The sequence below is a fragment of the Balearica regulorum genome, chromosome 9 (genome assembly GCF_011004875.1).
Source record: "Balearica regulorum gibbericeps isolate bBalReg1 chromosome 9, bBalReg1.pri, whole genome shotgun sequence".
Taxonomy (NCBI): Eukaryota; Metazoa; Chordata; class Aves; order Gruiformes; family Gruidae; genus Balearica; species Balearica regulorum.
Genome location: NC_046192.1, coordinates 3,525,888 through 3,550,947, shown reverse-complemented (window position 1 = coordinate 3,550,947; position 25,060 = coordinate 3,525,888). Strand labels below are relative to the sequence as shown.

The 25,060-nt window shown below is 46.0% G+C and overlaps 1 protein-coding gene and 1 long non-coding RNA gene across 4 annotated transcripts; one reads left to right on the top strand and one right to left on the bottom strand.

Moving 5' to 3' along the window:
- Positions 1–485: 485 nt before the first annotated feature.
- Positions 486–22,550, top strand: SAP130 (Sin3A associated protein 130). 3 transcript variants are annotated; one of them, XR_012836715.1, is made up of 22 exons: positions 588–688; positions 1,433–1,550; positions 2,481–2,716; positions 3,311–3,469; positions 4,580–4,691; positions 6,782–6,906; positions 7,734–7,858; positions 8,443–8,593; positions 8,795–8,885; positions 9,160–9,264; positions 10,355–10,496; positions 10,745–10,866; positions 13,446–13,748; positions 14,756–14,930; positions 16,186–16,290; positions 17,063–17,424; positions 18,829–19,077; positions 19,383–19,508; positions 20,463–20,566; positions 20,812–20,944; positions 21,254–21,367; positions 21,578–22,550. XR_012836715.1 is itself a non-coding variant. In XM_075760867.1 (21 exons), exons 1-21 carry the CDS (start codon positions 554–556, stop codon positions 21,734–21,736), a joined length of 3,318 nt encoding a protein of 1,105 aa, XP_075616982.1. In that variant the 5' UTR covers positions 486–553; the 3' UTR covers positions 21,737–22,550. The 3 variants fall into 3 exon arrangements, 2 of the variants coding, with proteins under 2 accessions (XP_075616982.1, XP_075616983.1); XM_075760867.1 differs by lacking the exon at positions 20,812–20,944 and having other exon boundaries at positions 486–688; XM_075760868.1 differs by lacking the exon at positions 20,812–20,944 and having other exon boundaries at positions 14,753–14,930.
- LOC142602893 (uncharacterized) lies at positions 15,608–24,811 on the bottom strand. The gene is made up of 2 exons (XR_012836716.1): positions 24,696–24,811; positions 15,608–20,992 (listed from the first exon to the last, which is right to left on the bottom strand). It is a non-coding gene; the product is annotated as an uncharacterized LOC142602893 (long non-coding RNA).
- Positions 24,812–25,060: the final 249 nt, after the last annotated feature.

Here is a 25,060-nt window from a genome sequence, read left to right as displayed (position 1 = left end):
TGTTTCCGTGCGTGGTGTTCCTCGGTGCTGGTGGTGTGCCATATCCCGTGTGAAGGGCCGGCTCAGGCCTGCGCCGCCCTGACGTGAGAACTGGCAGAAATGGGAAACGGGCGGGTGGACGGGGCCCGGGCAGGGCAGGGGCGGCCGGGCAGCGCTGCCTGCGGCACCGGCTGGGGGTGCGGCCAGCGGGGCCAACGGAAGGGACGCGGGTGGGGGTTTGGCAGGAGGAGCGGGTGGTGCGGAACTCGGGGGGGGGGGGGGGGGGTGCGGGCCCGGCCCCCCAGTCCGGCCCCCCAGCCCGGCCCCGGTGCCGTAGGCGGTGCCCGCCGCTGCCCCTGCAGCCGCCGCCGGGAAGGGGGGGGGGGGGGGGTGGGTGTGCGGCCGCCAGCGAGCCCCGCCCCCGCCGCGTTTCCCAGGAAACCCCACGGCTTACGGCCAATAGCGCGCCCGGGCGAGGCACCGCCCCTCCTGCGTCTCGCGAGATCTTTGGCCGGCCGAGCCTGCGCGCGGACTGCATCTCCCAGCAGGCCTGCGGGGAGGGGTGCCGCAGCCAATGGGGCGGGGGGCGCTGAGGTGGGTGGGGCCGACCGGGGCCAATCCGCCGTGGGCAGCTGCGGCGGCGGAAGCGGAGTTCGGTTCTCGGCGGTGGCGGCTCAGCGACGGCTGCCGCGGGGCGCCCCGGGCACAGGTAACGCCGCGGGCGGCGCGGCCGGCACCGCCTCGCTCCGGCGGTTGGGGGCCGAGGGCGGCTCCGGGGAAGGGCTGCGAGCGGGGGGGAGGGGAGGGGCGGCAGCCGCCGCTTCGGTGCGCGGCGGCGGGGAGAAGCCCGTGCCCGGCGGCAGCGCTGCGGAGCGGGGCGAGCGGCTGAGGCGGCGGCGGAGAGGAGAGGAGAGAGGAGAGGGGCGGGGCCCTGCGCGGCGGCGGGACCGCGACCGGGGCGGGAGGGCGGGAAGGGGCGGCGGCAGCAGGCCCGGGAAGGGCAGGCCGAGGAGGGCAGGGCAGTGCCGGGCGCTGCGGGCCGCGCTCGGTGCGGGTAGGGGCGGCCCCGGGCGCCGCCGCGCTCCCGGGAACATCCGGGCCCTGCGGCCCCTCACGGCGGCACGGCAGGGCGGGCCCGGGCGGCACGACCGGCCCTCATTGGCCAGCGCTGTCCTCCCCACCATTGGCTCGCCGCCTTGTGAGGTCACTAGTACGGTCGCTGCTCACTGGCTGGGGAGGCCTGCGCTGGATTGGCTGGTGTGGCGGGGGCGCGCCGCATTGGCGCAGGGTTGGCAGTGCCGCTAGCGCCGCGCCCAATGAGCGGGGCGGGAGCGGGGGGGCGGTGCCTGCCGGGGGAGTCGTCGCCCCCCGTGAGGCGGCGGTGGGGGAGGAGGGGGGGTCACCGGTAGAGTGACGCGCTGTGACGCAACGTAACGGTCGGCGGTGCCCGCAGGCGGACATGAGCTCGCAGCAGTTCCCCCGCTCGGGCGCGCCGCCCGCCGGCCTGGGACCAGCGCCGCCGCCCATCCCCACCAGCGGCTCCGCCGGGCTCATCGCCCCCGCCGCCACAGGTAAGCGGGCTCCGGGCCCGGCTCCGGCCTCCGCTGGCGGCCACAGCCCGCGGGCAGCTGCCGGCTCCGGGGGCCCGGAGTGATCTCGGTGTCCCCGCCCCGCCCCCGCTTCCCTCGGCTTCTCCGGCGATCACAGGCGGTGTGCGGGGATGGGGACGGGGGGGCGGGTCGGGTCGCACCGGGCGCTGAGCGGGAGGAGCGGGACGGCCCCGCGGGAGCGTGGCAGCCAGCCCTAAAGCTGCCGCGATCCCGAATGGGAGGAACTACGTGAGAATCAATTTAGTCGCTGACTCTGAAAAGCGACGTCAGGGCAGAGTTGGCCCTTTCCACTTTTTAAGCACGTTTGTGCCCCTCAGCTCCTCTTCTGCGGATCTTTAGCAGAAGCGATGAGCGAATACGGGGACGGTTCCTGTAGCTGAAAATGGGGTGGGGAGCCCTGGGTCTCGTTACCGCCGTCCCTGCAAGGTGACGGGTCCTCAGTAGGCTGCCAGAGGTGATTGGGGGGGGGGGAGCGGCTTCATTTTCGGGAGGGTTTACACGTGTTTTTCAGCTTGATATTCAGACACATAAGGCATTAAAGAGTTTTTAACACTACCTGTTTGATGTGGAACTTTATGGCAATTACTTAGATAATTATGTATTTCTCACTTGAAAGTAAAATTAGCCAATCTTTGTTTGAAGAAGGTGGGCTTCTCAGAGATGACCCCAGGTTGCCCGACATTACAAGGCCCGTCAGTTCTGAGGGGAACTGGCAGAAGCAGTGCCAGAGTTCCTAGAGTTTTCATCTTTGGAATGTGTTTCATTATGAGGGTGAATTTCTCTTATTTCAACTGTTTCTGACATCACATCTCTGACCTGATGGGTGACCAACATGAACTTGTTAACTTTTTTTACCTTTTTCCTGAGTTCCCTTTTTCTTTTTTTCACTAGTGAGTGATGAATCTAGTCGTGACTCAGAAGTTGCTCCTAGAGAGCACATCGGTCCCGGCAGCTCTATCCAACCTCGAGAAGAAAAGCAGGAACCAGTGGTGGTTCGGCCATATCCACAGGTTCAGATGTTGACACAGCACCACCCTGTCCAGTCTGGTGCCCCGGTGACAGTGACAGCACCACCAGCACATTTGACTCCAGCTGTCCCACTTTCCTTTTCAGACGGACTTATGAAGGTAATGAGGAGGTTCACGATTCATAGAGGGGGAAAAAAAATACAATCTCTATTACAAGCTGAGCAAAAATAAATTGCACCAAAAACTTCCCTGCTTTTGGTTCTTAAGCTTTCCTTGCGTGCTTCTACTGGCTCTGCACTGCCTCGTGGGTTTAGCTGTTCCGTGTGATACACTGAGGACTTTATAGTATCACAGCATTATTTCTGAGGGGGATGTTTTTTGTTTACTTCTTAAGAGTGATTTCAGTCAGTTTCTGAAATCTTTTCTCTGCATGATAGGATGAGGATATCAATTTAACTGTTAATGCCCAGTGTCTGTAGGGGAATACCATAACCCTAACAGGTTCCGCTTCTGACTCATGCTGTACATTAGAAGCTGCATATTTCCAGTTCAAAAGATGCCCTTTCTTTGTCCCAGCTGAAAATGGAATAGCTCTAAATGACCAATGTTCTTCCCCTCCAAATACTTAACCGTACTTACCCTTGTGCAAAGCTGACTTTCTCTCCAGGCTTTAACCCCCAAACACGATTTCTGCTTCAACATTGAGCTCTCGTTTGGAGTTGCCAACATTTCTGTCTTTTGTATTTCTTGTAGCCTCCCTTGAAGCCCACCATGCCCAGCCGGCCGATTGCTCCTGCTCCACCCTCTACTCTCTCGGCTCCCACAAAAGTTCCTGGGCAAGTTACTGTGACCATGGAAAGCAACATACCACAGGCTCCAACAATTCCAGTGGCAACAATCAGTGGGCAACAGGTCTGGGTTTGGGCTTTTTTTTTTTTTTCCTCTTCCAGCGCACTGCATGGTCAGATCAATACTAATATTGATACAACTGAGGTGGACTCTTGTGGCAGGAGGGAAGGCCACTGGTTATTGGATCAGTTCTGCATGGAGCATTAAACTTCAGACTCGGTTATCACTAGCTCTTTAGAAAGCTGCCGATTTGTTGTAATCATCCAACTGACGTAGCAGAGGGCTGTGATAACAAAGCCATATCCAAAAGCTGCTGCGCAGCTGAGTCTTCCCTTAAAAGCTCCTGCTCTTCCAGTATCGCTTGGAGAATTTCTAGTGTAGACAAACTGCTGGGGTTCATCACTGCAGTTCTTCAGCTCTCCTGGGAGCAGATCAAAAGAGACTGGTGAACGGTTCATGGTTTTGCAGTGTATTCTTATTAAACCACTAGTGACAAAATTTGATGGAGGGAGGTGTAGACAATGCTTTCGAAATTGTTCTTCCCTCTAATTTTGGCTGCAGAACCGGTCCTTGTGATTTGAAACTACTTTGCCAGAACACTCATCACTAAGCCTCTGAAGTTTCAGAGTTTTGATGTAAAGTGCCTTTAGGTGGATTTGAGTTGGGCTGGCTAAGGATGTGCAGCAGTTTCAGTGGATTTTTATCTTTATTAATATTTTTGGGAAGTCCAGAATTATTAGAAAATAGAATTAATTTGTTGCAGCACTTGCCAGGTTCCCACTATTCTCTTGACTTCACTGGAGAGGTGGTGTGAATCTATGCCTTAAATGCCACGATGGCAGAAGGGCCATCTCTCTGGCTGGCATGTGAGTGACTGCTGGCTGACTCTGTGCACTCTTGTGCCAACCAGAAAAATACCTCTGTGAAACAGAGAAAAATTTACATCTTCCACACACAATGTCAGCAGGTTCTATAACTGTATCTCTGTAGAAACATCTGCCTCTTTATCCCCTCTACTTGTAAAGTGTGCAACCTTTGTACACCAAGGATTTCTACAAAAGCTCTTTTCTGCCTTTAGGACTTGGGTATGGTAATACTGTTAGCGTGGCTGTTAATTCTTGTCAACATAGCTCATGGTTTATTTTGGGTTTTGTTATTTCTTTCTCTCTGCAGGGGCACCCTAGTAACTTGCATCACATCATGGCTACCAATGTGCAGATGTCCATCATCAGAAGTAGTGCTCCTGGGCCTCCGCTACACATTGGAGCTTCTCACCTACCGCGGGGTAAAGATCTAGCTGTGCTGTCTCTGCCCTCTGTTCAGAGCCTCTCAGGGGAGGTGCATCTAGCCTTCACCTCTAAGAATTCTCCTCGCTGCTAACGCAGCTAATACTCCAGCTGTTAAAACTGCTAGCATAAACAGGTGGCTGCTGGCCTTTTAGGCATTACGTTGGCTTCAGCCGTTTAGGGCAGGACTGCGTGACAGTGTGTAAAATGCTAGCAGATACCAGCACGTCTGTTATTCTAGTTCTGTGCTGTTACAACAGTGAATGCTTTCAAGGCAAAATATACACCGGTATAGACCGACCTGTCCTGCAAAATGTCATGTACGTTCTTGGTAGCAAGCATTGTTCACCTATGACAGTGGCACCTGAGCAGTTGTGAGGCATATTTTTGTTCTCACTTGTGCATTTTTGTGCATGATAACGTATCATATTGTGTGCATTTGCATTTGCCCTTGAGTTAAATGCTGGTGCTGACTACAGGTTCTTGTCTCCTAGGATTTTGGTGGCTACGGCTCACAAAACAGGAGATCAGCCCCTTAAAAGAAGCCCTGTGCTCAATACTGATTTCTGACTGCAGTTTTACTTCCAAAAAACTTATGGGTTGGGTTTCTAGTTCGACTTGAAACTGATCTGAATTCCAAGTACCCTTTATGTTTTTATTTCTCTTCATATTTGATGTTATTTGCTCACTCAGGAAAAATAAATGGATATGAGCAGAGACCCAAAATTTTACTGGAGTAAAAATCAGCTAGAGAGGTGGAAGGACTGTGTAGCTTTATTTGTAGCTGATGTAAAATGTAGCTTTGTTCACTAGATTCTTGTGGGACAGCTGCCACAGACTTTATATTACCAGGTTTTTTGTTTGTTTCATTTTTTTTCTTCCTGCTTTTATTCTCTCAGCTTGAACATTACCTTTCAAGGTGGTAATTTCATTTAGGGACGTCTACAGAACCTATGCAGTCTAATCCACCAAATGGTTTCAAGGCTATTTGCCTTTGACAGCAATTTCTTTTGATGAGGAGACAGCCAACAGCAGACAAATTAACCAAAGTCCTATGCTGTTGTAGCTTTCAAAGTTGGTTGGGGTTTTGTTTTGTTTTTCTTTTATTGCTTATGTATTTGTCTTCAGAACTTGGTCAGGTCCAGGGAGATTATTGTTGGTATCAAGTGATTTATTTACACATTAGCCCAGTGATCAAACTGTTTAAATTATTTCTACTGACTTCCATAGCTTGGAATAGAAAAAATTGGATTTGCAATATGAAGTTCATTATAGGGGAGTAAGAAGTATCAATAAAGCCAATTTGTTTAAAATAATACCTACCCTTTCTCACTATCCTGGTTTTGGCTGGGATAGAGTTAATTTTCTTCCTGGTAGCGAGTATAGAGCTGTGTTTTGGACTTAGGGTGAGAATACTGTTGATAACACACTGATGTCTGGTTGTTGCTGGGCAATGTTTACACCAAGTCAGGGACTTTTCAGCTTCTCAAACTGCCCTGCCAGCGAGGAGGCTGGGGGTGCACAAGAGCTGGGGGGGGGAAGGGGTGTCACTGCCAGGACAGCTGCCCAAACTGGGCAAAGGGATAGTCCATGTCATATGATGTCATGCTTAGTATAGAACTTGGGGGAAACTGGCCAGGGATTTAGACCACAGCTCAGGAACTAGCTGGGCATCGGTGGTCTGCAGGTGGTGAGCCATTGGGCTGTGCATCACTTGTTTGGTATATTCTTTTATTATTTATTATTATTTATTGTTTTCCTTTTCTGTCATATTAAACTGTCTTTATTTCAACCCACGAGTTTTTTGGTTTTTTTTTTTTAATTCCTTGCCCCATCCCACTATTGTGGGGGAGAGCAAACCACTGGGTTTTAGCTGCCTGCCAGGTTAAACCACAACACCCACATACTTTTGTGAACCTTATGTATATTTGTTGCAAGCCTTACTTTTAAACTAATGTCACCTGAACTGACATACATATGAAATACATTCAAACTGAAATACATACCAGCTAACATCAGAGTCTGTCTCTGCAGTCATAATGGAGTCATTTGGGTGCCAGTATTTTAACACACTCTGTTTGTTCCCCAGGTGCAGCGGCTGCTGCAGTGATGTCCAGTTCTAAAGTAACTACAGTCCTGAGACCGGCTTCGCAGTTGCCAAATGCAGCTACAGCTCAGCCAGCGGTTCAGCACATCATCCATCAGCCAATCCAGGCAGGTGGCAGCCAGGCAGCTCTGCAGAACGCTGACTGCTGGCTCCAGATTCTTCCTGGCACTTGTAATCGTGTATTTACTGGGCTGGGGCTACCGTCAGCTCTCTCTCAGTTCTGTTTCTTGGGTACCAGTTTCTAATAGCAAGTAGTGAAATAGTTGCATGAGTCCTGTGGTTTTATCTCCTTTGTAGACTTGATGCCAGAAATAGGGTTTTTAAGGGTCTCCAAAGTGTTTCGAAACTGGGGAGAGGATTTAGTTTAGATATACTCAAGTTTTAAGTCTGAAAGGTCTGGTATGATATGCTTGTTTGATTTATTCTTAAATATATATATTGACAAAGAATTTTTAAAAAATCTAATTTTAATATGCTTCTGTATTTCTCAGCTTAGATACATGTTTAAGGAGAAGATTGTAGATACCGTCTCCCTACAACAGTACTAGTTTAGTGTTAAGATGTTTAACCCTTCATCCTTACTTTGTGCTTTTGGTTAGGATCCCAATGTAATCACCTTTGACTTCCTGTGTATACTTGGATCAGAGTTTCTTTTCATTCTGAAGAGAGCTGACCTTTGGCTTTTTCCCTAAAGACCTTCAAGGGATCTGGTCTTGTTAACTCTGTTGGTTACTGATTTCAATGACAAATATGCTTTGAAAACCAGGGCAGATCTGCTTAGGAGCTTGCAGATCAAGTCAGAAAGACTGGAAATGTCTTAGAAGGCCAAAACTTAGAGATAAGATCTAGAAAAAAGTTTTAGTCAAGTAATTCCTAGTTATTATCTAAATAGCAGAATTTCTTTTCTGAATGTGTCTCTTTCTGACTCTTACAGTCTCGTCCGCCCGTGACAACCTCAAGCACTATTCCTCCGGCTGTGGTGGCAACTGTCTCGGCCACAAGAGCTCAGTCCCCTGTTATAACTACAACAGCAGCGCATGCTACGGAATCAACCCTCAGGTAAAGGTGCTTTGAAATCTACAGTACTCTGACTTTACAGAGGCTGCAGGACGGGGAAGCATACGTGTTAAACATCCAGAGCTGATAATCCTCTAGATGTAGGACGATATAATACATGAATAGTAATGCTTGCACAGTGCAAATACTTTCAGTTCTGTGAATAAAAGTTACTATCAATGTGAACCGCTGCTCTGTGGTCTAAGAAAGAAAAAGCTTAATAAAGCACTTGTGATCTCCTGCTTCTTGCAAAGTTGCTTCTTGTAGCAACTTGTGGCTCATTCAGCCCATCTTTTTTATGAAGACAGTGAAAAAATGACATATGAACGTTGAAATGCATCCCTGGCAGAAAGTCTTTTGTTATGAACTGATACACATTATTGATGTCTGCCCTCCTAGTTGGGTGCTCATGGAAGATGAGGACAGACCAAAGTAGCTAAAGCAGCGTAAGAAACTTGACCATACATTTGACAGCAGTGCTGCTTTCAAAGAGAAAGAGACCAAGGCCTGATGCATATCCCTGCATCTTATTTTGCATATTTAGTATCCACATCGTTACTTTCACAACTATTTCTCTTTCTCGCCAGTCGACCCACCCTGTCTATCCAGCAGCACCCGCCCTCTGCAGCTATTAGCATTCAGCGGCCTGCACAGCCGAGGGACACGGCCACTCGGATTACACTACCCTCTCACCCAGCTATAGGAACACAGAAGCCACAGCTCCACACCATGGCTCAGGTAAAATGCAAGAAGAAAAAAAACTGTCTTGCTTCTTCTAGACATCTCTTTTGTTTCTGTCTTGAGCGCTAAGATTAAATTCAGGAAAAGAGTTAGTATTAGGTTAGAAGTTCATGTTCTTTACAGACAAGGCAGCATGATTCCATACTAAGTGAATATTTTAAATGTACTAGTCTTAACTTGAAGGTTTTCTTTTCATAGAAAACCATTTTCAGTACTGGTACTCCAGTGGCAGCAGCAACAGTGGCACCTATTTTGGCAACGAATACAATTGCTTCAGCAACCACAGCTGGTGAGTATCCATAATGCTGTTGTAGGAGAGTTGTGGGGTTTGGGGTTTTTTGGTTTTCCTCCTTGACGATGGGACCTGATTACTTTTGAGGAATTCTTTCTTCATGCATTTGGAAGTGCATGAGCAGACTTCAGGAGAGGAATTGCTTGGTTCTTCAGGGAGGTTGTCTGGGTTGGGGTTTTTGCCCTCTTTATTTGGATATAGATACGCTGGTGTGATAGGACTCTGCAGAAAGATCTTGTATGGGGTTTATTTTTTTCTTTTTTTTCTTTAGGTTCTGTGTCTCACACCCAAGCGCCTACAAGCACCATTGTCACCATGACAATGCCCTCCCATTCTTCCCATGCTACGGCTGTCACGACCTCAAACATCCCAGTTGGTGAGTGATTTCAGTTTTAAGAAGAATGTGTAACTGATGCTTCAATTTTCTGTTTATGCTAGTAGTGTTTGTGCATGTTAGCAAATTAACGAGGGGAAGAAAGTCGGTTCAAGCTGGGAGAAACCAATTAATAGGTCCACTGTGGCATAGCTTTTTTTAATACCAGGAAGAAATAGATGTTCTAGGAGGAGGAGGTAATAAAATGGCTCATTAACTTACTCAATTGAATTTTTAGACGAACTTGGGCCTTTTGGCATTTCAGAACCTGCATTGTATATACTAACCGCTTGGTGATAGAACGCGGCTTTCATCGTTGGTTTTCTAAGTTCCTTCCTTGGCTTCTTGAGGCGTTAGGTGTAGCCTTGAGTTTGGGTGGTGTGTTCATTTGGAGGTAAAACACTGAGATCTAAAGGTGGGAAGCTTATTTGCCTGGATATGGAATCTGCCTGAGAAGTTTCCTACAGAACTGCCTGAGTTTCCTTTTCTTCATCACTGTTTTCCTGCTGACCTCCTCCTTGTTCTTTTGAAATCTTGTAATATCTTTCCCTGTTGTAAATTTCCAAAGAGTAAAGTTGTATCTTAATATGTCAGTGTTTCCTGTAAAGCTTTTGTAGGTGTTTTCTTTCTTTCCTTAGCCTCTGTCTATGTATACTTGTCTGCTTTGGTCTCATTTCCCTTGGTCTCTGTCAAGTTCTGTTTTGGAAACTTGGATCATTAAGTTCTTGGCAGTAGAAATGATTGAGCTGATCCTATGAAAAAAAAAAAAAAACCAAAACCCAAAAAACCCCAAATTTTCATTTGAGCACTGGAGTAACTTAATCTGTTAGCAAGTATAACATATATGCATTTTTTTTATGTCCTTCTATTATGGTACAAATTGATGAAAAATGCTTCATTTCCCTTGTTTGTTCTTCCTATTGAGGAAAACTATCATCGCTGTGGATAGAAAGTTATCTGGAGATGGGGTGGTTGTTTTATTTGGAGAGGGAAGTAGTATTGGGGTTTTTGCCAGGAGAATTAACCTTGCCTTTGCAGCGTCTACCAACTTTTCCTTTGACTGTTAACTGATTACATGTTTGTCTTTATGTAGCTAAAGTGGTTCCTCAGCAAATCACGCATACTTCTCCCCGGATCCAGTCTGATTACACAGCAGAGAGGAGTAATCTCATACCCCTCTCCAGTCACCGGGCATCTCCAAACCCAGTAGCAATGGAAACCAGAAATGACAACAGGTGGGGAGATAACAGCTCTATGAATGAGAGTGTGCGTGAGTCGGTTTTGAGTGCCTTGCTGCTTTTCTAGGTCCTGATACGCTGGAAATCAGGTGCTTTAAAAACCCCTGGGATGGGGGTGATTTGATAGTTTTGAATTAATCATAACAGTTGAGATTACAAAACTCAGGGAGTGGCCAAAGGCAGGGGTTGAAGATGAACTGTTGAAATGGTGTGTATGTAATACTTGCTCTCTTTGATGCCTGTAGGCAGTCGGTGCCTGTCCAGTTCCAGTATTTCTTACCAACGTACCCGCCCTCCGCCTATCCTTTGACTGCGCACACCTATACCCCCATCACCAGCTCGGTGTCCACCATTCGCCAGTACCCAGGTAAGACAAGCTTGTTCACTTGTTAGCTTATGTATGAGCTTCAGTGGTGGGAGAAGCTAAGAGATTGTTGTGCTTGATTCTGACAATTTGTCACAAAAAGTCTTTGACTTGTTGGCCGAGGAGAATACTCGTGGGCAAGGGATATTGAACTATTTCAGAGTTCTACTAAACACAGCTAATAATAGTTTTCTCAGGAGTTTCACGTTTAATATCCAAAGGTTTGCATCTCTATAAGTAGAAATTTTGATTCTACAAATCAAAACAGTTCAATTCCTCCAAACCAGATCTTTCAGGAATTTTCTTTCCCTGGTATTCCAATAAGCCCATTTTAATCTCTTTCCCCATGAGTGCACAGTTTGAGAGAGAAACCTGAATCAAAAATGGAAAAAGGAAGCTGCATTGCACACTTTTGCTTTACTGCTTTTGTTTAAAATAATGGAACAATTAATGTATTTGAACTGTTGCAGTGATTTGCAGACAGTCAAAAAATCATGCATAATGTGAGCCCACATAGTTGGCCCAAACTTAGGTCATTCTGTGCCAAAATTTGGAGCACTTTTACGTAAAACTGAGTGGTTTAGGATTGTTTTCTCTAATGTGATAATATCCACGATCCAAACCCTAGGAATACGCGTGATTTGGATTTTTAGGGAACATCTGTGTCTGCAGGCAGCATGTTACCCTTGAGCAGTATAGAGAGAATTTGGAAGGGCCTGGAGGTGGCAAAGCCCATTTGCTGAGTGGGAAAGTTCACACAGAGAATTGAGTTACTGGGGCCTGTTCTTTGTGTCATTGAAATTCCAGTGAAAAGTTGCAAGTCCTGACTATGTCCTATCAGGATTTGAGGTGGGCTTCAGGATAATTAAATGACTTGCAAAAGGGATGGGTGAGCTTCTGTTGTGCCTTCCTGCACTTTGGTTGAAGGTTTTAAAGGAGAATGTACAGGCGAGTGGTGGTACTTGGTGTTGGCGGCTGCGGTTGAGGAGTGGTTACAGAGCCCCTGGTGATTGCAGACTGTCAGGAGTTTCCATTTGGGTAGCATAGTGGTGTGATGGTAGGGCTGATGCTCATTTTAAAAAAGCAAATGCAGGTTCTTCAGCAGGAGCTTGTTGACAGAGACATTTTGCTTGTTAAATTGACTTGAAGTATCAGTTGAAGGTACTAATTGTGGCAGTAACTAGTGACAACTCAAAGCAGACAATTCAAGGTATCAGGAGGCACACGCACCTGTGCTAAGCCCAGCCAGGTGGGGGCTTAGGTAAAAGTGCAGGGGAGACTTTTAAAAAGATCACTGAGGTACGGAGTGTTAATACAGAATTTTGAGGAAGAGCATTGGCTTTGGCTTTTGAAATGCTGGTTGTGTTTATATAGTCTCCCATAAGGATTTTGTTGGATAGAAAGTTCTGCAACGAGAGTGTTTCACATAAGGTGTTCTGCGAAGAGTGCCACTCTTTATACAGAAGCCATTTTCAGGGACCTGGTGCCAGATTTCGGGCATTTCACAGCTGTTCAGAGTGTCTTGTCAGCACAAGAATTTGATCGAAATCCTGTGACAAAGAGGAAAACAGCTTGTTCTGCGATGAGAGGGCTCTCCATTGTTAGCCAGCAAGTCCATTGTTGGCAAGTTCACACTTGCATTCCGTGCATGGCTGCAGAAATCGTGGTACTGTTCTGTAAAGACTGGAAATCTGGAAATCCAGGAGCTGCAGGTAGTCCAACAGCTCTGTTAAATGCTGCCTGGGAGAAGTGTAATGGGCCATATAGTAAGTCTGGAAAGATGGAATCATAGTTGCTCAGAGCTGTAAATTCAAGTGAATGAATTGAACTTCTTAGAAAAGGTGCTTCATTGGGAACATCGTTCTGCCACAAAAAGATTTCGTGTTCATTTTAGCTATGGGATCCAGCCTATAATTGCCAGCTCTGTTCTGAGTCAGATAAGATTGTACTCGACTGCAGAACAGTTTGTCCACTTGCACTAAGGAAATTTTTTTTAATTTTTTTTTTACTACTACATGGCTGGGGAAAGAGGAGAAGGAAGTAAGCCCTGTTTTAAGGTACTTACACTTGAGTCTCCATTTGCTTTTGTACAGTCAAAGGTTTGGTGTTTTTTAATTCATGCAATGATAAGCTCTGTGGAAAGGCTCTCTTTTGAAAAGAAAAGGTTTAGGCTTCTAATTTTTTTTTTTTTTTAAATGGGGAAAATGTGAAGTGTTGGTACTTACAAGCATTGTAAAATAAGATACTAGGCAAAAATAGTGCACAGCTTTCTGAGATTAGAAGCTGGTTAGATATATAGTTAGAAGAAATATAATTTGAGTCAAACCAAAAGTGGACTTAAACATGATCTTTTCTCTCTTGTTGCAATTTTAAATAGAAAATGGAGTGGAAATAGAGTAATGTTTCATTTTTCTGGCAATCTGGTCTCTCCACTCTCAAATTTGCTACTGCAACAAGCAGGCAGGCAAATGGATTTTTCAAAGCAAAAAAGTCTTTGAAAGTAAATATTTGAGTGAGAGGTGCTGGGGGGAACCGACTACCGCTGGGTAGGCATGACAAGGTGTCCGTGTTGCTGCTCCCAGTTTCAGCCCAGGCGCCCAACTCGGCCATCACGGCTCAGACTGGCGTCGGAGTGGCCTCCACTGTCCACCTCAACCCCATGCAGCTGATGACTGTAGATGCGTCTCATGCCCGTCACATCCAGGGCATCCAGCCGGCACCAATCAGTGCGCAGGGGATCCAGCCAGCACCAATCAGTGCACAGGGGATCCAGCCGGCACCAATTGGGACGCAAGGACTCCACCCCGCTGCACCAATTGGCACGCAGGGACTGCAGCCAGCACCAATCAGTGCTCAGCAGCCACAAGCCGACACCAAGACTTCAGGTAAGAGCAACCAGGTCCGTGCTTTGGACCTAGTCGGAGCATCTGAGCTTCTGTCCTACAAATCTGGCTTGTTTTTTCTCTTCTACTCTGATTAATGATCTTGTTAAAAGATCCAGTAGTGGACACTAAATACACTCGTGCATATTCTCCCAGCCAATATTTTTTACTTATTTCTTAATTTATATTTTTCAAGCATACCGGGTGGAGTGTGTGGATAGCCTTGAATGGGCTGCTTCAGTGGAAAAGATTGGTAGTGCCTGAGCTTAAACAATTCTCTTCAGTAAGGCCTTGTGGGAAAGTCATTTACAAGAAAATGATGTTTTCCAAACTCTTCTGGCTATGCATTAGACCACAGTAGCAATTAAAAATATGGCCAGGTACTTTCAGCAGTTGGTAGCCTGGTCTTGGACTGTGATAGAAACCATCTTTCATTAAAAGCGATTGGTCTGATGAAACCCCAACAACTTACTGAAGAAATGGGATGCGGCAACCAAGAGAATATGCTGTGGCAAAGCTGGCAGGCATATTGCGTGGTGACTTCCTGACCGTCTAAATGCTCTGTATCAGTTAGTTGGCCAAACAGGCTTTGGCAGAACGTCAGAACACAAGCACAGCTGATGGTGCTTGCTTACAAGTGGCATGTATTGCCACGTAGGTACTACCAGGAGTGTTACTCTGTTGACCCGGTTGTGTTGGTGATCTCCCTAGCGATTTCTGCGTTTTCCATTTCGTCTGGAAAAGATTATTTCCCTAGCAGCAGTTGTTAGGCAGGAAGTAGTTTCCATCTTCCCTGCAGAAGGTTCAGTGATCAGATTGCTTGTAGCAAAGGTATTGCTTGCAAAGTGGCCTGAAAGCACTGCAATTAAAGATTGAGAGTCGAGGGAGCACGGACAACATGTGCACTGCAAACACCTGCTTTGTCATCAAATTTCTTTAAGTAACCGCTGCTTTTTCTTCTCTGTGTCTGTTCTTGTCTCTGCTGTGTCGATGTCCATCTTTCCTAGCAGTAGTCTTGGCAGATGGAGCCACCATTGTAGCCAATCCTATTAGCAACACATTCAACACTGCTTCTGCAGCAACCACAGTTGTGCAAACCCATAGCCAGAGTGCCAGTGCCAGTGCACCAGCCCAGGGCTCTTCCCCGCGCCCAAGCATCCTCCGGAAGAAACCAACCACAGATGGGTGAGTAGAACTGAAGGTGACACATAAATGACACTTCTGTGCAATCTAGCCCGGCTAAATTCCACTTCAGTGGAGACAAGTTCTAGCAGATGATTCAGTTGGCAGTGGCTGTGAGTAACCTGCTGATCTGTGAAACACACTTCTTTTCCTCTCCTAGGGTAGGATATAGTTTCCTCTTACTGTCAGTAATAAAACGAGAAGGACAGTTCATCTCCTAGCTCTTGAAAGTGACCTTTTGAGGGAAAGTGGATTTGAGGCTTTCTTGCTTAGTCTAATAAAAAGAGTTCATAATCTACTAAAATCAGAATTCCGTGCTTTGTCTTCAGTGCTTTTCTTGGAAGAGTATGTGGATGAGTAGAAAGGAGGATTAGTACCCTACTGTGAAATCTGATTAGGAAAAAGGGAGGGAGTAACTTAAACTCTTAAAATATTTTACGTTGTCTGTCTAGTTTTAAATGCCTGAATAAAGAGGCTTTAGAATTATCAATGCGTTTCCTCCTGACTAATGGCTGAAAACGTTGGGAACTCGTATGTCCTGTGAGACTAAAATTGCATTTTTTAATTTTTTTTATTATTTGGGTGGAAACCTTTTTTTTTTTTTTTTTTTTTTTAGGCAGAGAAGCTGCAGGCTATAAAACTGAAACAGAAATTAAAGAAGCAGAGGTAGATCACTAAAGAATGTTTCCATTTGAGAGGTTGATTATTTTGGACAACAGTTTGACTTCCAGCCCCACAGGAGACTGAATAGTCCCTAAAATACTTTTCTGTATTCAGCCCTGTGCTGCCTAACATCCACGTTCGGGGCTTGAGGTCTTGGAGTCAGGCTTTTACAGTCTAGTCCAGCTAAACGAAGCAGATGCCTGTCTGAGCGCTGTTTAGTTCCAGATTATTTGCTCTGTCTCAAAATAGCAGTGGAGGACAGTGGCACAGCCACTGTTGGAGTCTGGCAGTCTCAGAAAGACGCTCTGACCGGCAGGATGAAAGTAAAGCTGGTGTTCTTGGAGAAGCCCTAAATGAGGTGTGACTAGGCCAGAGCAACTAATCTTTATCTTTAAAGAAAATAAAACTTAACATCTAATTTGAAAAATAAAATGAGACTTTCGGTAGCAAATCAGTTATACTGAAGACGGAGTGCAGTGATACAGCTGTAACTCCTACCTGGGTTTGAGCAAGAAAGGGTCGATTTCTTTGCTCTCAGTGGTATTTATCTTTGCATCAGTGAGGTGGGAATCTTGGATCTGTCTGTCTCTTGCAGGCTGGCAGTCCGGAAAAGCTTAATTCCACCTCAGCCACCTGAAGTAGCTAGCACACGTGTCGAGAGTACCATGCGAAGCACATCTGGATCACCAAGGCCTGCTGGGTAAGACTTTAGGAAACAACTAACTGCATCATAATAGTTTAATGATATTTGTTTGATTTGTATTATCTGGCAGTTGGAGCATTTTCCTTTCTTTTGGGAAACTTAATCTATTTTGAATTTGTCAGCGTGACGACTTTGAACAGATATGACTGGTTCTGCTGTTGTGAAGCTGAGGCAGTAACCTTCTGAAAAATGTGGTTATGAGCTTGCATTAGAAACAAACAAAAACCCCTCTGCTGTTGTAAAGGATAGGCCTCGAAACTTTTTTTTCTATAATACTTGAAAATTAATGCTGAAGAAAGGTAAATGAAGCGTCTACCCTGCTTCAGTTGAGTTCAGTGTCTTTACAATTAATTGTTTCATAACTGTTTTCCATATTGGGAGCTCTTGCAAACAGAGCACGGGGGGCAGTACAGCTTTGGGTAAAAGTTCCTTTTGTCTGCAGTGCGAAACTATTTTGATCCTTTTACAAGCATTCTGAAGTTACCTGGAATTAGTCATGAGATTTGCTTGTTACAGAGTGGAAGAAAATAGTATCTATAATAAATACAAAAGATTAGAATGGGAGTGGAGGAGGAAATGTAACTGAGATGACACCTTCTCCTGTTGTTACACATGTTACTGAGTCAGGTGTTAATGTGTGTTTTCCTGCACATTGCAAGTGCAGGAAAAACTGGACGGTCTGAATGCAGCTTGGCTTGTTCACTGTGTCTAGGTGGTTGTGACTGACATGCAGTTAACTTCAGCTTGTTTTGCTCTTTTGACATTACAGTGCCAAGCCAAAACCTGAAATTCATGTGTCCATGGCCACTCCGGTCACTGTGTCTATGGAGGCAGTGCCTAACCAGGGCGGTGAGCAGCCCACCATTGCAGTCCCCCCTACCTCCCAGCAGCCTCCCTCTGCCATTCCAACAATCATCGCGGCAGCCAGTCCCACTTCACAGCCTGCAGCAGCACTGTCCACCATTCCAGGAGCCGTCCCGCCTGCTCCACCAACTTCTGCTACGCTTGTGGCAACACCTGCTCCTCCATCAACCATGAGCGGTGCCCTGTCAGCGGTGCTGGGTCCTGCCGTACCAGAGATAAAAATCAAAGAGGAAGTGGAGCCTATGGACATAATGCGACCGGTATCTGGTAGGTGGCTGTTAATCATCAGGTTGCTGCTTTTGTTGTTGAGACAGTGTAGAAATTGGGAGGATTTCAACACCTCCATCCTGAAAATGAAATTGCATTTCTTTCATGGTAGCACAGAATACCAGTCAAAGGGTTCTGTTCCTGTATGCCTTATTGCTCATAAAGTTCTTCTTAGCCTTCTCCTTAATCTCCCACAATCACTTGTTATTGTGACTGCTTTGTTCGTGTTAAAATGATCCAACTCCAAATAGTCTGTGTGAATTCCTTGCTTAAAACGTACACACTCAGCAGCAGGACCAATATATTATGAATCACTACAGTTAACTTCAGTTTTGTCACGGATCCTGCTGTTCAGGTCTGAGGGCCTTTCTTGTATGTGACAAATTAGTGACTGGAGTAGGACTTCATAGGGCTCTCCTGTGATTCATGGATGTTTTTCTCTAGAACTTTTAAAAATACTCCTTATATTGCCTTACTTATCCAGCTTGGCCATAGTTGCTATCAGACGGCATGCTCACTAAAACTCAGATCCTTGTGGATCTCAGGTCAAGCACTATGCAGTGACAAAATGATACGAATACATCCCACATTCATGGATTGTGTGTTAATCAGAGTTCTGGTTTAGTTGTCGATTTCATCGCTCTCCTTAAAGCTGTATGTTTTTCTGTGATGAAAGCAGCTGCCTCTGCTACAGATGTCTCTGGAGCACAGGCTTTTCAGGGTTCTTTTGTCTCTTACTGGCGATTGTGGGTATGCCAAACTGTCAAGAGATCCCATCCCGGAAACTTTTTGTTGCAGCCTTAGTTGTGACTGACTGAGCTTTTCCCTTCAAAGGTCACGCAGCGTTCCCTCAAGCTACCTGCTGCTGTGCTGCCCAACTTCAGAGCGTGTTGGTTGGCGCAGTTGCTGCTGACACGGCAGTACGAGTAGACTCTTGCAAGGAGTGCTGCAGTCCCGATTTGATTGCATGTGAATCTCTACTTGCATTACAAAGAGGAAAGGGACTTGCTTGCTAATGACTGTGACCTGTGCTGATGGACACACAAAGATACCTTTTTTACAGGGACACAAGACAGATGTTAGCATGGATTCCTTTTTGTAGCATTCCATTAACATAAGCTTTGAATGTGAAGGACCTGAGGGACAATTGTCTTTGCTTTCATTCTTTATGGTCTTGTACATGACACTAAAGATCATAGGGTATAGGTTTGTCCTAGCAATTGCTGCTGGCTTAATATCTGGCCTTCTACATGCATGGAGCTGAAGTGCACGTACAGTGGAGTCCACGCTCCTCATGAGGTGCTGAAACAGCAACTACTGTTGGAGGTAGCGTTCAGTCGGTGTTAGTGTGTTACCTTTACGCCGCTCATGGTTTGGGTTCTTTCCCTCTTTCCTTCCTCTCAGCAGTCCCTCCTTTGACTACAAGTACTGTGTCTCCGTCTTTGGCGTTGCTGGCCAACAACCTCTCAATGCCTCCAAGTGATTTGCCACCTGGTGCCTCCCCGAGGAAGAAACCCCGTAAGCAGCAGCATGTCATCTCCACAGAGGAAGGGGACATGATGGAAACAAACAGCACTGATGATGAGAAATCCACTGCCAAAAGTTTGCTGGTGAAGGCAGAGAAGCGCAAGTCACCTCCAAAGGAGTATATAGGTAATGTCACCTCTAATGTCTCTTTTCCTGTTCAAATATCTGTATTTCTGCTTCCTCTTGTTTCTTGGAGAAGGTGCTCTATCATTCTCCTGCTTTGAAAATACTTATATTACAGAATCCAAGTATCAGTTTCGCAGCACCTTCTGTGTAGTGACGTTCAGGGTAAATAACCTATCTTGACATATAAAGCGTCATTTTGTATGAGGTAGTGCTTACCCATCTTCTGCTGGAGTTATTGTGTCATGCTGATCTCCTTCTTTCACCTACTTGATGAATAATACCGTTGTCACTGGATCTTTTTCTAGATGAAGAAGGGGTAAGATACGTCCCTGTGCGTCCAAGGCCACCTATCACGTTGCTCCGGCATTATCGCAATCCTTGGAAAGCTGCTTACCACCACTTTCAGAGATACAGTGATGTCCGGGTAAAAGGTCGGTCTGCTTCTTGTAGTTTGAGTTTCATTCATCCGGGATGAACCGCGTACCTGTTAGGAGTATCTTAGGTGCATTCCTAGCCAGCTGGTGTTGTAAGCAATCCCACAAAAAGGTTTTGATTGTAATTTGGAAACCAAGGGTTGATCAAGTAAGCTAATGACTTTCATTAGTGAGATGTTGCCTAAATCTCTTCCACTCTCAAGATAAAGGAAGAAAGAAGGGAAGGACACTACATAGAATTAATTAGCTATCATTTCATGAAAGGAAAAAATCATGGGGTTACTGAGAAATGTATTTATGTACAGTGATAGAAACTTAGTAAAGAAAGGAATCCTTAACGCAGGGACATGCTATGGTGATGTGCTACAGTTTAGTTTTCTGATTTTCTTACTACCTAACAAACTTGCCAGTTTTAATCAAAAATGTTCTAGAGTTAGTGTAACTAGTCTTGTCAACTAACAAATGGACTTTTAAAGGAGACTTTTTTTCCTAATATGAGGGAAATGGAGATCAGATACTGGGTTTTGGGGTTTGGTTTTGTTTTTTTTTTTAGACTTTTTTAGCTAATATCTTAGCATTTTTAAGCAGACTGGGTTTTCACAACTGTATAAACACATCAAGGAGGGAGTAGATATGTATTTCAGTGGTAAAGAATGGACTCTACTTTTTCACACAGGGTGTTGAAACACTGAGCACTACCTTTTTTTTAATGGGGTGGGGGGAAACAGGATATCATTTTTCTGGAAATACAGATAACCTGTTAATAAGTGAGAGCAGCAGTCAGATACATGGCAGCTGGGTAGCTATTTTCCTATCCCAATCAAAACGTTGCTCGCTCTCGTTTATTAAGATGTACGGAGAGCCAGAGTTGTTGGGTTAATGTTTTTGAGAAGAGAGGCCTGGCAAACTCTTGAAATTTGAATAACATGTCTTTGTGTTTCCTGGTGACAGAAGAGAAGAAGGCTATGCTGCAGGAGATTGCCAATCAGAAGGGTGTATCCTGTCGTGCACAAGGGTGGAAGGTCCATCTCTGTGCGGCACAGCTACTACAGCTGGTAGGTGAATGGGGCTCGGCAGCTTCCTACGACACGGGGGAACGCGGAGTTGTGTAAGACAGGAGGATGTTTTTACAAACTCAGTACATGGTCATCTGACATTGGGATACCGTAAAGGAGCTGGTGTGTAGTGCCCAAAGGGAGTGGGACGTGCTTTCCCCTTTCTCAGGAATGTGGCGTAAGTGGCTTGGAAACTTAGAGTGTTGATTTTGATCCAGACATAAGAGCTGATGTATTTTGTACAGATGATCAAAATTGGCAACTCCCTCCTGCTGATGCACAGGTCTGAAGAAGCGTCTGTTTGGGATGGTGCGGCTGATCTGAGGAGGCAGCACTGATCCACATTCCTGGATGCTTCTGTTTCAGGTTGGGGGTGAGGTAGGTGCTCTGCATTCTAGCACCAAACTCCCCAAAACCTCTGCATTCCTGGAATAGTATTGTGAGAAATAGGGGCAACAGTTCTGGTTAGGATCCATGTTTGTTCAGAAGTGGAGCAATCCTGTAAATAAGATGTTAGTACGAATAATAGTGCCACACTCTACATCAGAGGCTCCATCTTCTGAATTACTAACATGAGCAGCTGAGAGGGGAACAGATTATCAATTTCTCTGTGTTAGCTCTCTTAATGCGGGCAAATGTTTTCTGGCCTAGCGGTGAACCATCTCATGAAGTGCTAATGTCTTTTAGACAAACCTGGAGCATGATGTGTATGAGAGACTGACAGCCCTGCAGGAGGGACTCATTCCCAAGAAAAAGGCAGCAACCGATGACGACTTGCATCGGATCAATGAACTGATACAGGTAGGTTCCTCTCAACCCGGCAGAACTGCTTTACCCTTAATTACAAAATATCTCACTGCAGTTAGTGAGAGCTAAAGCTGGCTTTAAAAAGAAAAAAAAAAAAATCACATGGGTACATTTCCTGTTTCTGGTGTCATCGGTTACAAGTGGTATTAGGAAAAGGTACAGGCTAGACGGTCTGCTGTTAATGACAACAGTGTTTCATTTCAGGGGAATATGCAGAGGTGTAAACTTGTGATGGATCAAATCAATGAGGCTCGAGACTCCATGCTAAAGGTCTTGGATCACAAGGATCGTGTTTTGAAGCTTCTAAACAAGAATGGAACTGTCAAGAAAGTGTCCAAATTAAAGCGAAAGGAGAAGGTCTAAAGCCAGAATAATGACTCTGGAAATGGAGAATGTGTACAGAATGGAGTTGAACCTTTTTGTAGTTTGGGTTTATTTTTAAGCAGAGCATCTGAATAAAAAGGATGAGTTTAGGGAACAGATGGCAACAGATGGACATGTGAAGCCTGGTGACCTGAAGGGATTGTCACTGATCTGTCATAATGAACAAAGATTTTCTCTCAGGCTCATCCCTTTTTAAAGTCTTTCCAGTCCCATTTGTTTAACTCTCCTGATGTGTCAGTGCCTACTAATTGGAACTAGTGACGCAATGTGGCGGACAGTGCTCTCCTCCTGTTCTGCAGCTTAGGGGTAAACGTACACGAGGTGTGTACGCACCTGTAACGCAGGAGAAGATTCTGCAGGGGACACCAGGAGGCTGACATACAGGTATCGATCCAGACAGCAGCTGTGCTTGAAAGCATTGAAAATGACACCGCTTTGTTACCCCGTTGAGTTCTTGTTCTTCTGACCTCCCAGTGTCTGAAGTAGCCTTCTTAAACCAGTGCCACTGCACTAGGAGATCTGCCACAGCCAGAATCTCCAATGGCTCAGAAGTCCTAGCTGTCAAGTTAAATAAAAGGAAACAAACATACAAAAAAAAAAAAAAAAAAGTGGGGGGGGAAATCATTTCAAAGTGATTTTATAGTGTCTGTGTGTGTGTGTCTATGTTGGTGCTCTGGGATACTTGTTTTGAAGTACCTCTTGCAACAGAGGACTTCCTGTAGCTGGTGTAATGTTAATTGTATGTACCACATACATCCTGAAAACAGTAATAAAGGACTTGGAGGTTTTTGTATGTGAGCAGTTTGTATACCTTTATACTAGTGAAACTGTTCAACCTGTAAACTCAAAAACAAGCTAAAGCCTTGAAAGCAGCCTTTTGGGGAAAAGAAACAGAGTGTTGGAAAGTAGTCAGCCTCTTGTGCTGCAGAGGGAGGGATAACTTAATTCATGTTTCAGCTCCTAAAGATGCAATAGGGATTGTTCCCTGTGCATCTCTGCATTTAACCTTGGTTGTTTTTTTGGGGGGTTTTTTAACTTTTTTTTTTTTTATAAAGGTTGCTAAATCCGTTCAGGTTTAGCCTCCTCATCAGGAGACTTCAGTTTCATGAACTAACTCTGTTTTAAGAGTACTTTTTCCTTCATCCAGTTACAGGGCTGTTACCTTGACTTCATTCAGAACTGTGTTTTTTCAGAAGTCAGATTAGAGAAAAAAAAAGGCATTTTCATCCTTATTTCAGATTTATTTTTTTTAACTAGAGCAGTAACTAGAATGTCCACACTCACATTGTTCTTGTGTTTTAACACATGCAAAAAACCCAACTTCAGATTTGTCTGGATGGCAGTCTCATTTTCATATTAGCTTGATTTTACTTTGTAAAATAAAAATACTTTCAGTGTAAGATACAGTTCTACCATAATGATATTGTAAGTTTGGTAATAGGAAAGGTATGATAACTGTTTGCTATTTTCCTTGGCTAGAAGAAAGAAAACGTCAAAATAGCCCCCTACGGTTTTACAAGCCCCCGAGGCGGGTGTGCACGTACACGTATGTATGTTGAAATGCAAAAGACTCTGGCACAGCACAAATTAAAACGTGAGAGGTAAGACACAAAAAGGTGGGAACCAAAGGAACTGCTGCTTATCACCTTGTATTTCTTGTGCTTCAGGAACAGAATGCGCACAACTGGCCAAGAATGTTTGCCATGGTCATGGTAATAAAACACTGACCCCGCCAACGCTCCCCGGTTCATAAAGGCTCTGCAAGAAGCTTGCTCAGGATTATAAAGTTACCTTTTTTGTAGGGTTGAGAACTGTTTCACATCGTTGGCAAAGGGCTTCCGGATGAAATCCAAGGTATTGCCAGCAACGGGTGAGGTACTTTTGGGGAGAAGGGAGGGAAGGATTCTTTTAAGGACTGCAGAAGTTAAAAACTTGCTATTGATCCTTTCTTTTAGGCTATTCATCTGATTCTTTGCCATGACCCCTGTAGTAACCTTGGTTTTCATAAGCTGGTATTCAAGGCTATCATCTAGACTGAAAGGATCATCAAAAGGATCAGTCTGTTCCATAACCTTAGAACGGAAATCGTTTCAGTGTTGTCCTAGTGCTGTGGAAACCATATAGATTCTGTAGGAGAAAGGGGATTTCTCCAACTGATGTTTTTTTGCCTCTTATTTACTCTTTATGCTTAGATCAGGCATTCCATTTTACAATCCTACAGAGTTAGGCCAGTTTATGTGTCTCCTGAGGCTGAATGTGTCATGTGCTTATACTGGCACCTGCAACATCTGTTCTTCAGCCTTCCTGAGTGTTTTCCCTGTATTCGCAGAAGGAAATTAGACAGTAACATTGTGGTTTGCTGCAGAGTTCCTCTCTCACATCACTTGCTGTACGTTGAGAACACCTCATACAGCCAGAACACCTTGACATGTAGAGTAATCCTCAGCCCAGAGGCTTAACCCACCAAAACAACCAGCTGTGAGAGAAGTCTCTCCTTTGAGAGTGTATAGTGAGCCTCTTTTTTTACACAGCAGTGATGGAATAACTACTAGTTTTGATAGGGGGCTGTAGAATGGGTGGAGGGAAGGATTTGGGTGCCCCACTGGGAATGAGAACCAGTTAGAAATATTTTAAAAGTAGTTTTTCTTCTGGCGTAGTTGTGATACTCAGTATCTAATGCCAGAAGCATGTTTTAAATCTCACTGTAAATACAATCTGCTTGATGGCCAGAGCTATTTTTATCACTGTCTTTGGTCTTTTCTTGAAAAGCGACTGAAAATTATTTTGGGTTTGCCCTTGTTCCCGGTTCGTCCTGACAGGCCGGAGGAAGTAACCCGCTGCAGGAGCCGTGTCCCTACCTACGTTCCCCTGAACCACCCTCGGCGGAACGGGCCCCCGGGCCTCCCTCACGCCCGTCCCCTCACCGGGCCGCTCCTACCCGCGCTGGAGAAGGCCGAGGCGCTCGGGGAAGGCCGGAGTCTGTCAGGGAGCCCCGCGGCTCCCCTCGGGCGGGACGGGCCTCCTCGCTGACTGACCCCGCCCGCGCGGCGGGACGGACCAAAGCCCCCAGGGCCGGGGGGGGGGGGGGGGGTTGGGGTGTCTCCCCGCCCCGAGCCACGGAATGGATGTTTCCGACCGCGCGCCCCTCCTCTGGGGCATCGTCACGGCGCCCGCTGGCCAATGGCAGAGCGGTAGCCCCGCCACGTGAGGATGTCCCCCCCCTTGCCCCCCCTTCGTGTCAGCGCGCAGCTGGGGGCGGGGGAGCTCCGCGCGCCAGTGGCCCCTCCCGCCCCCGAGACTGTT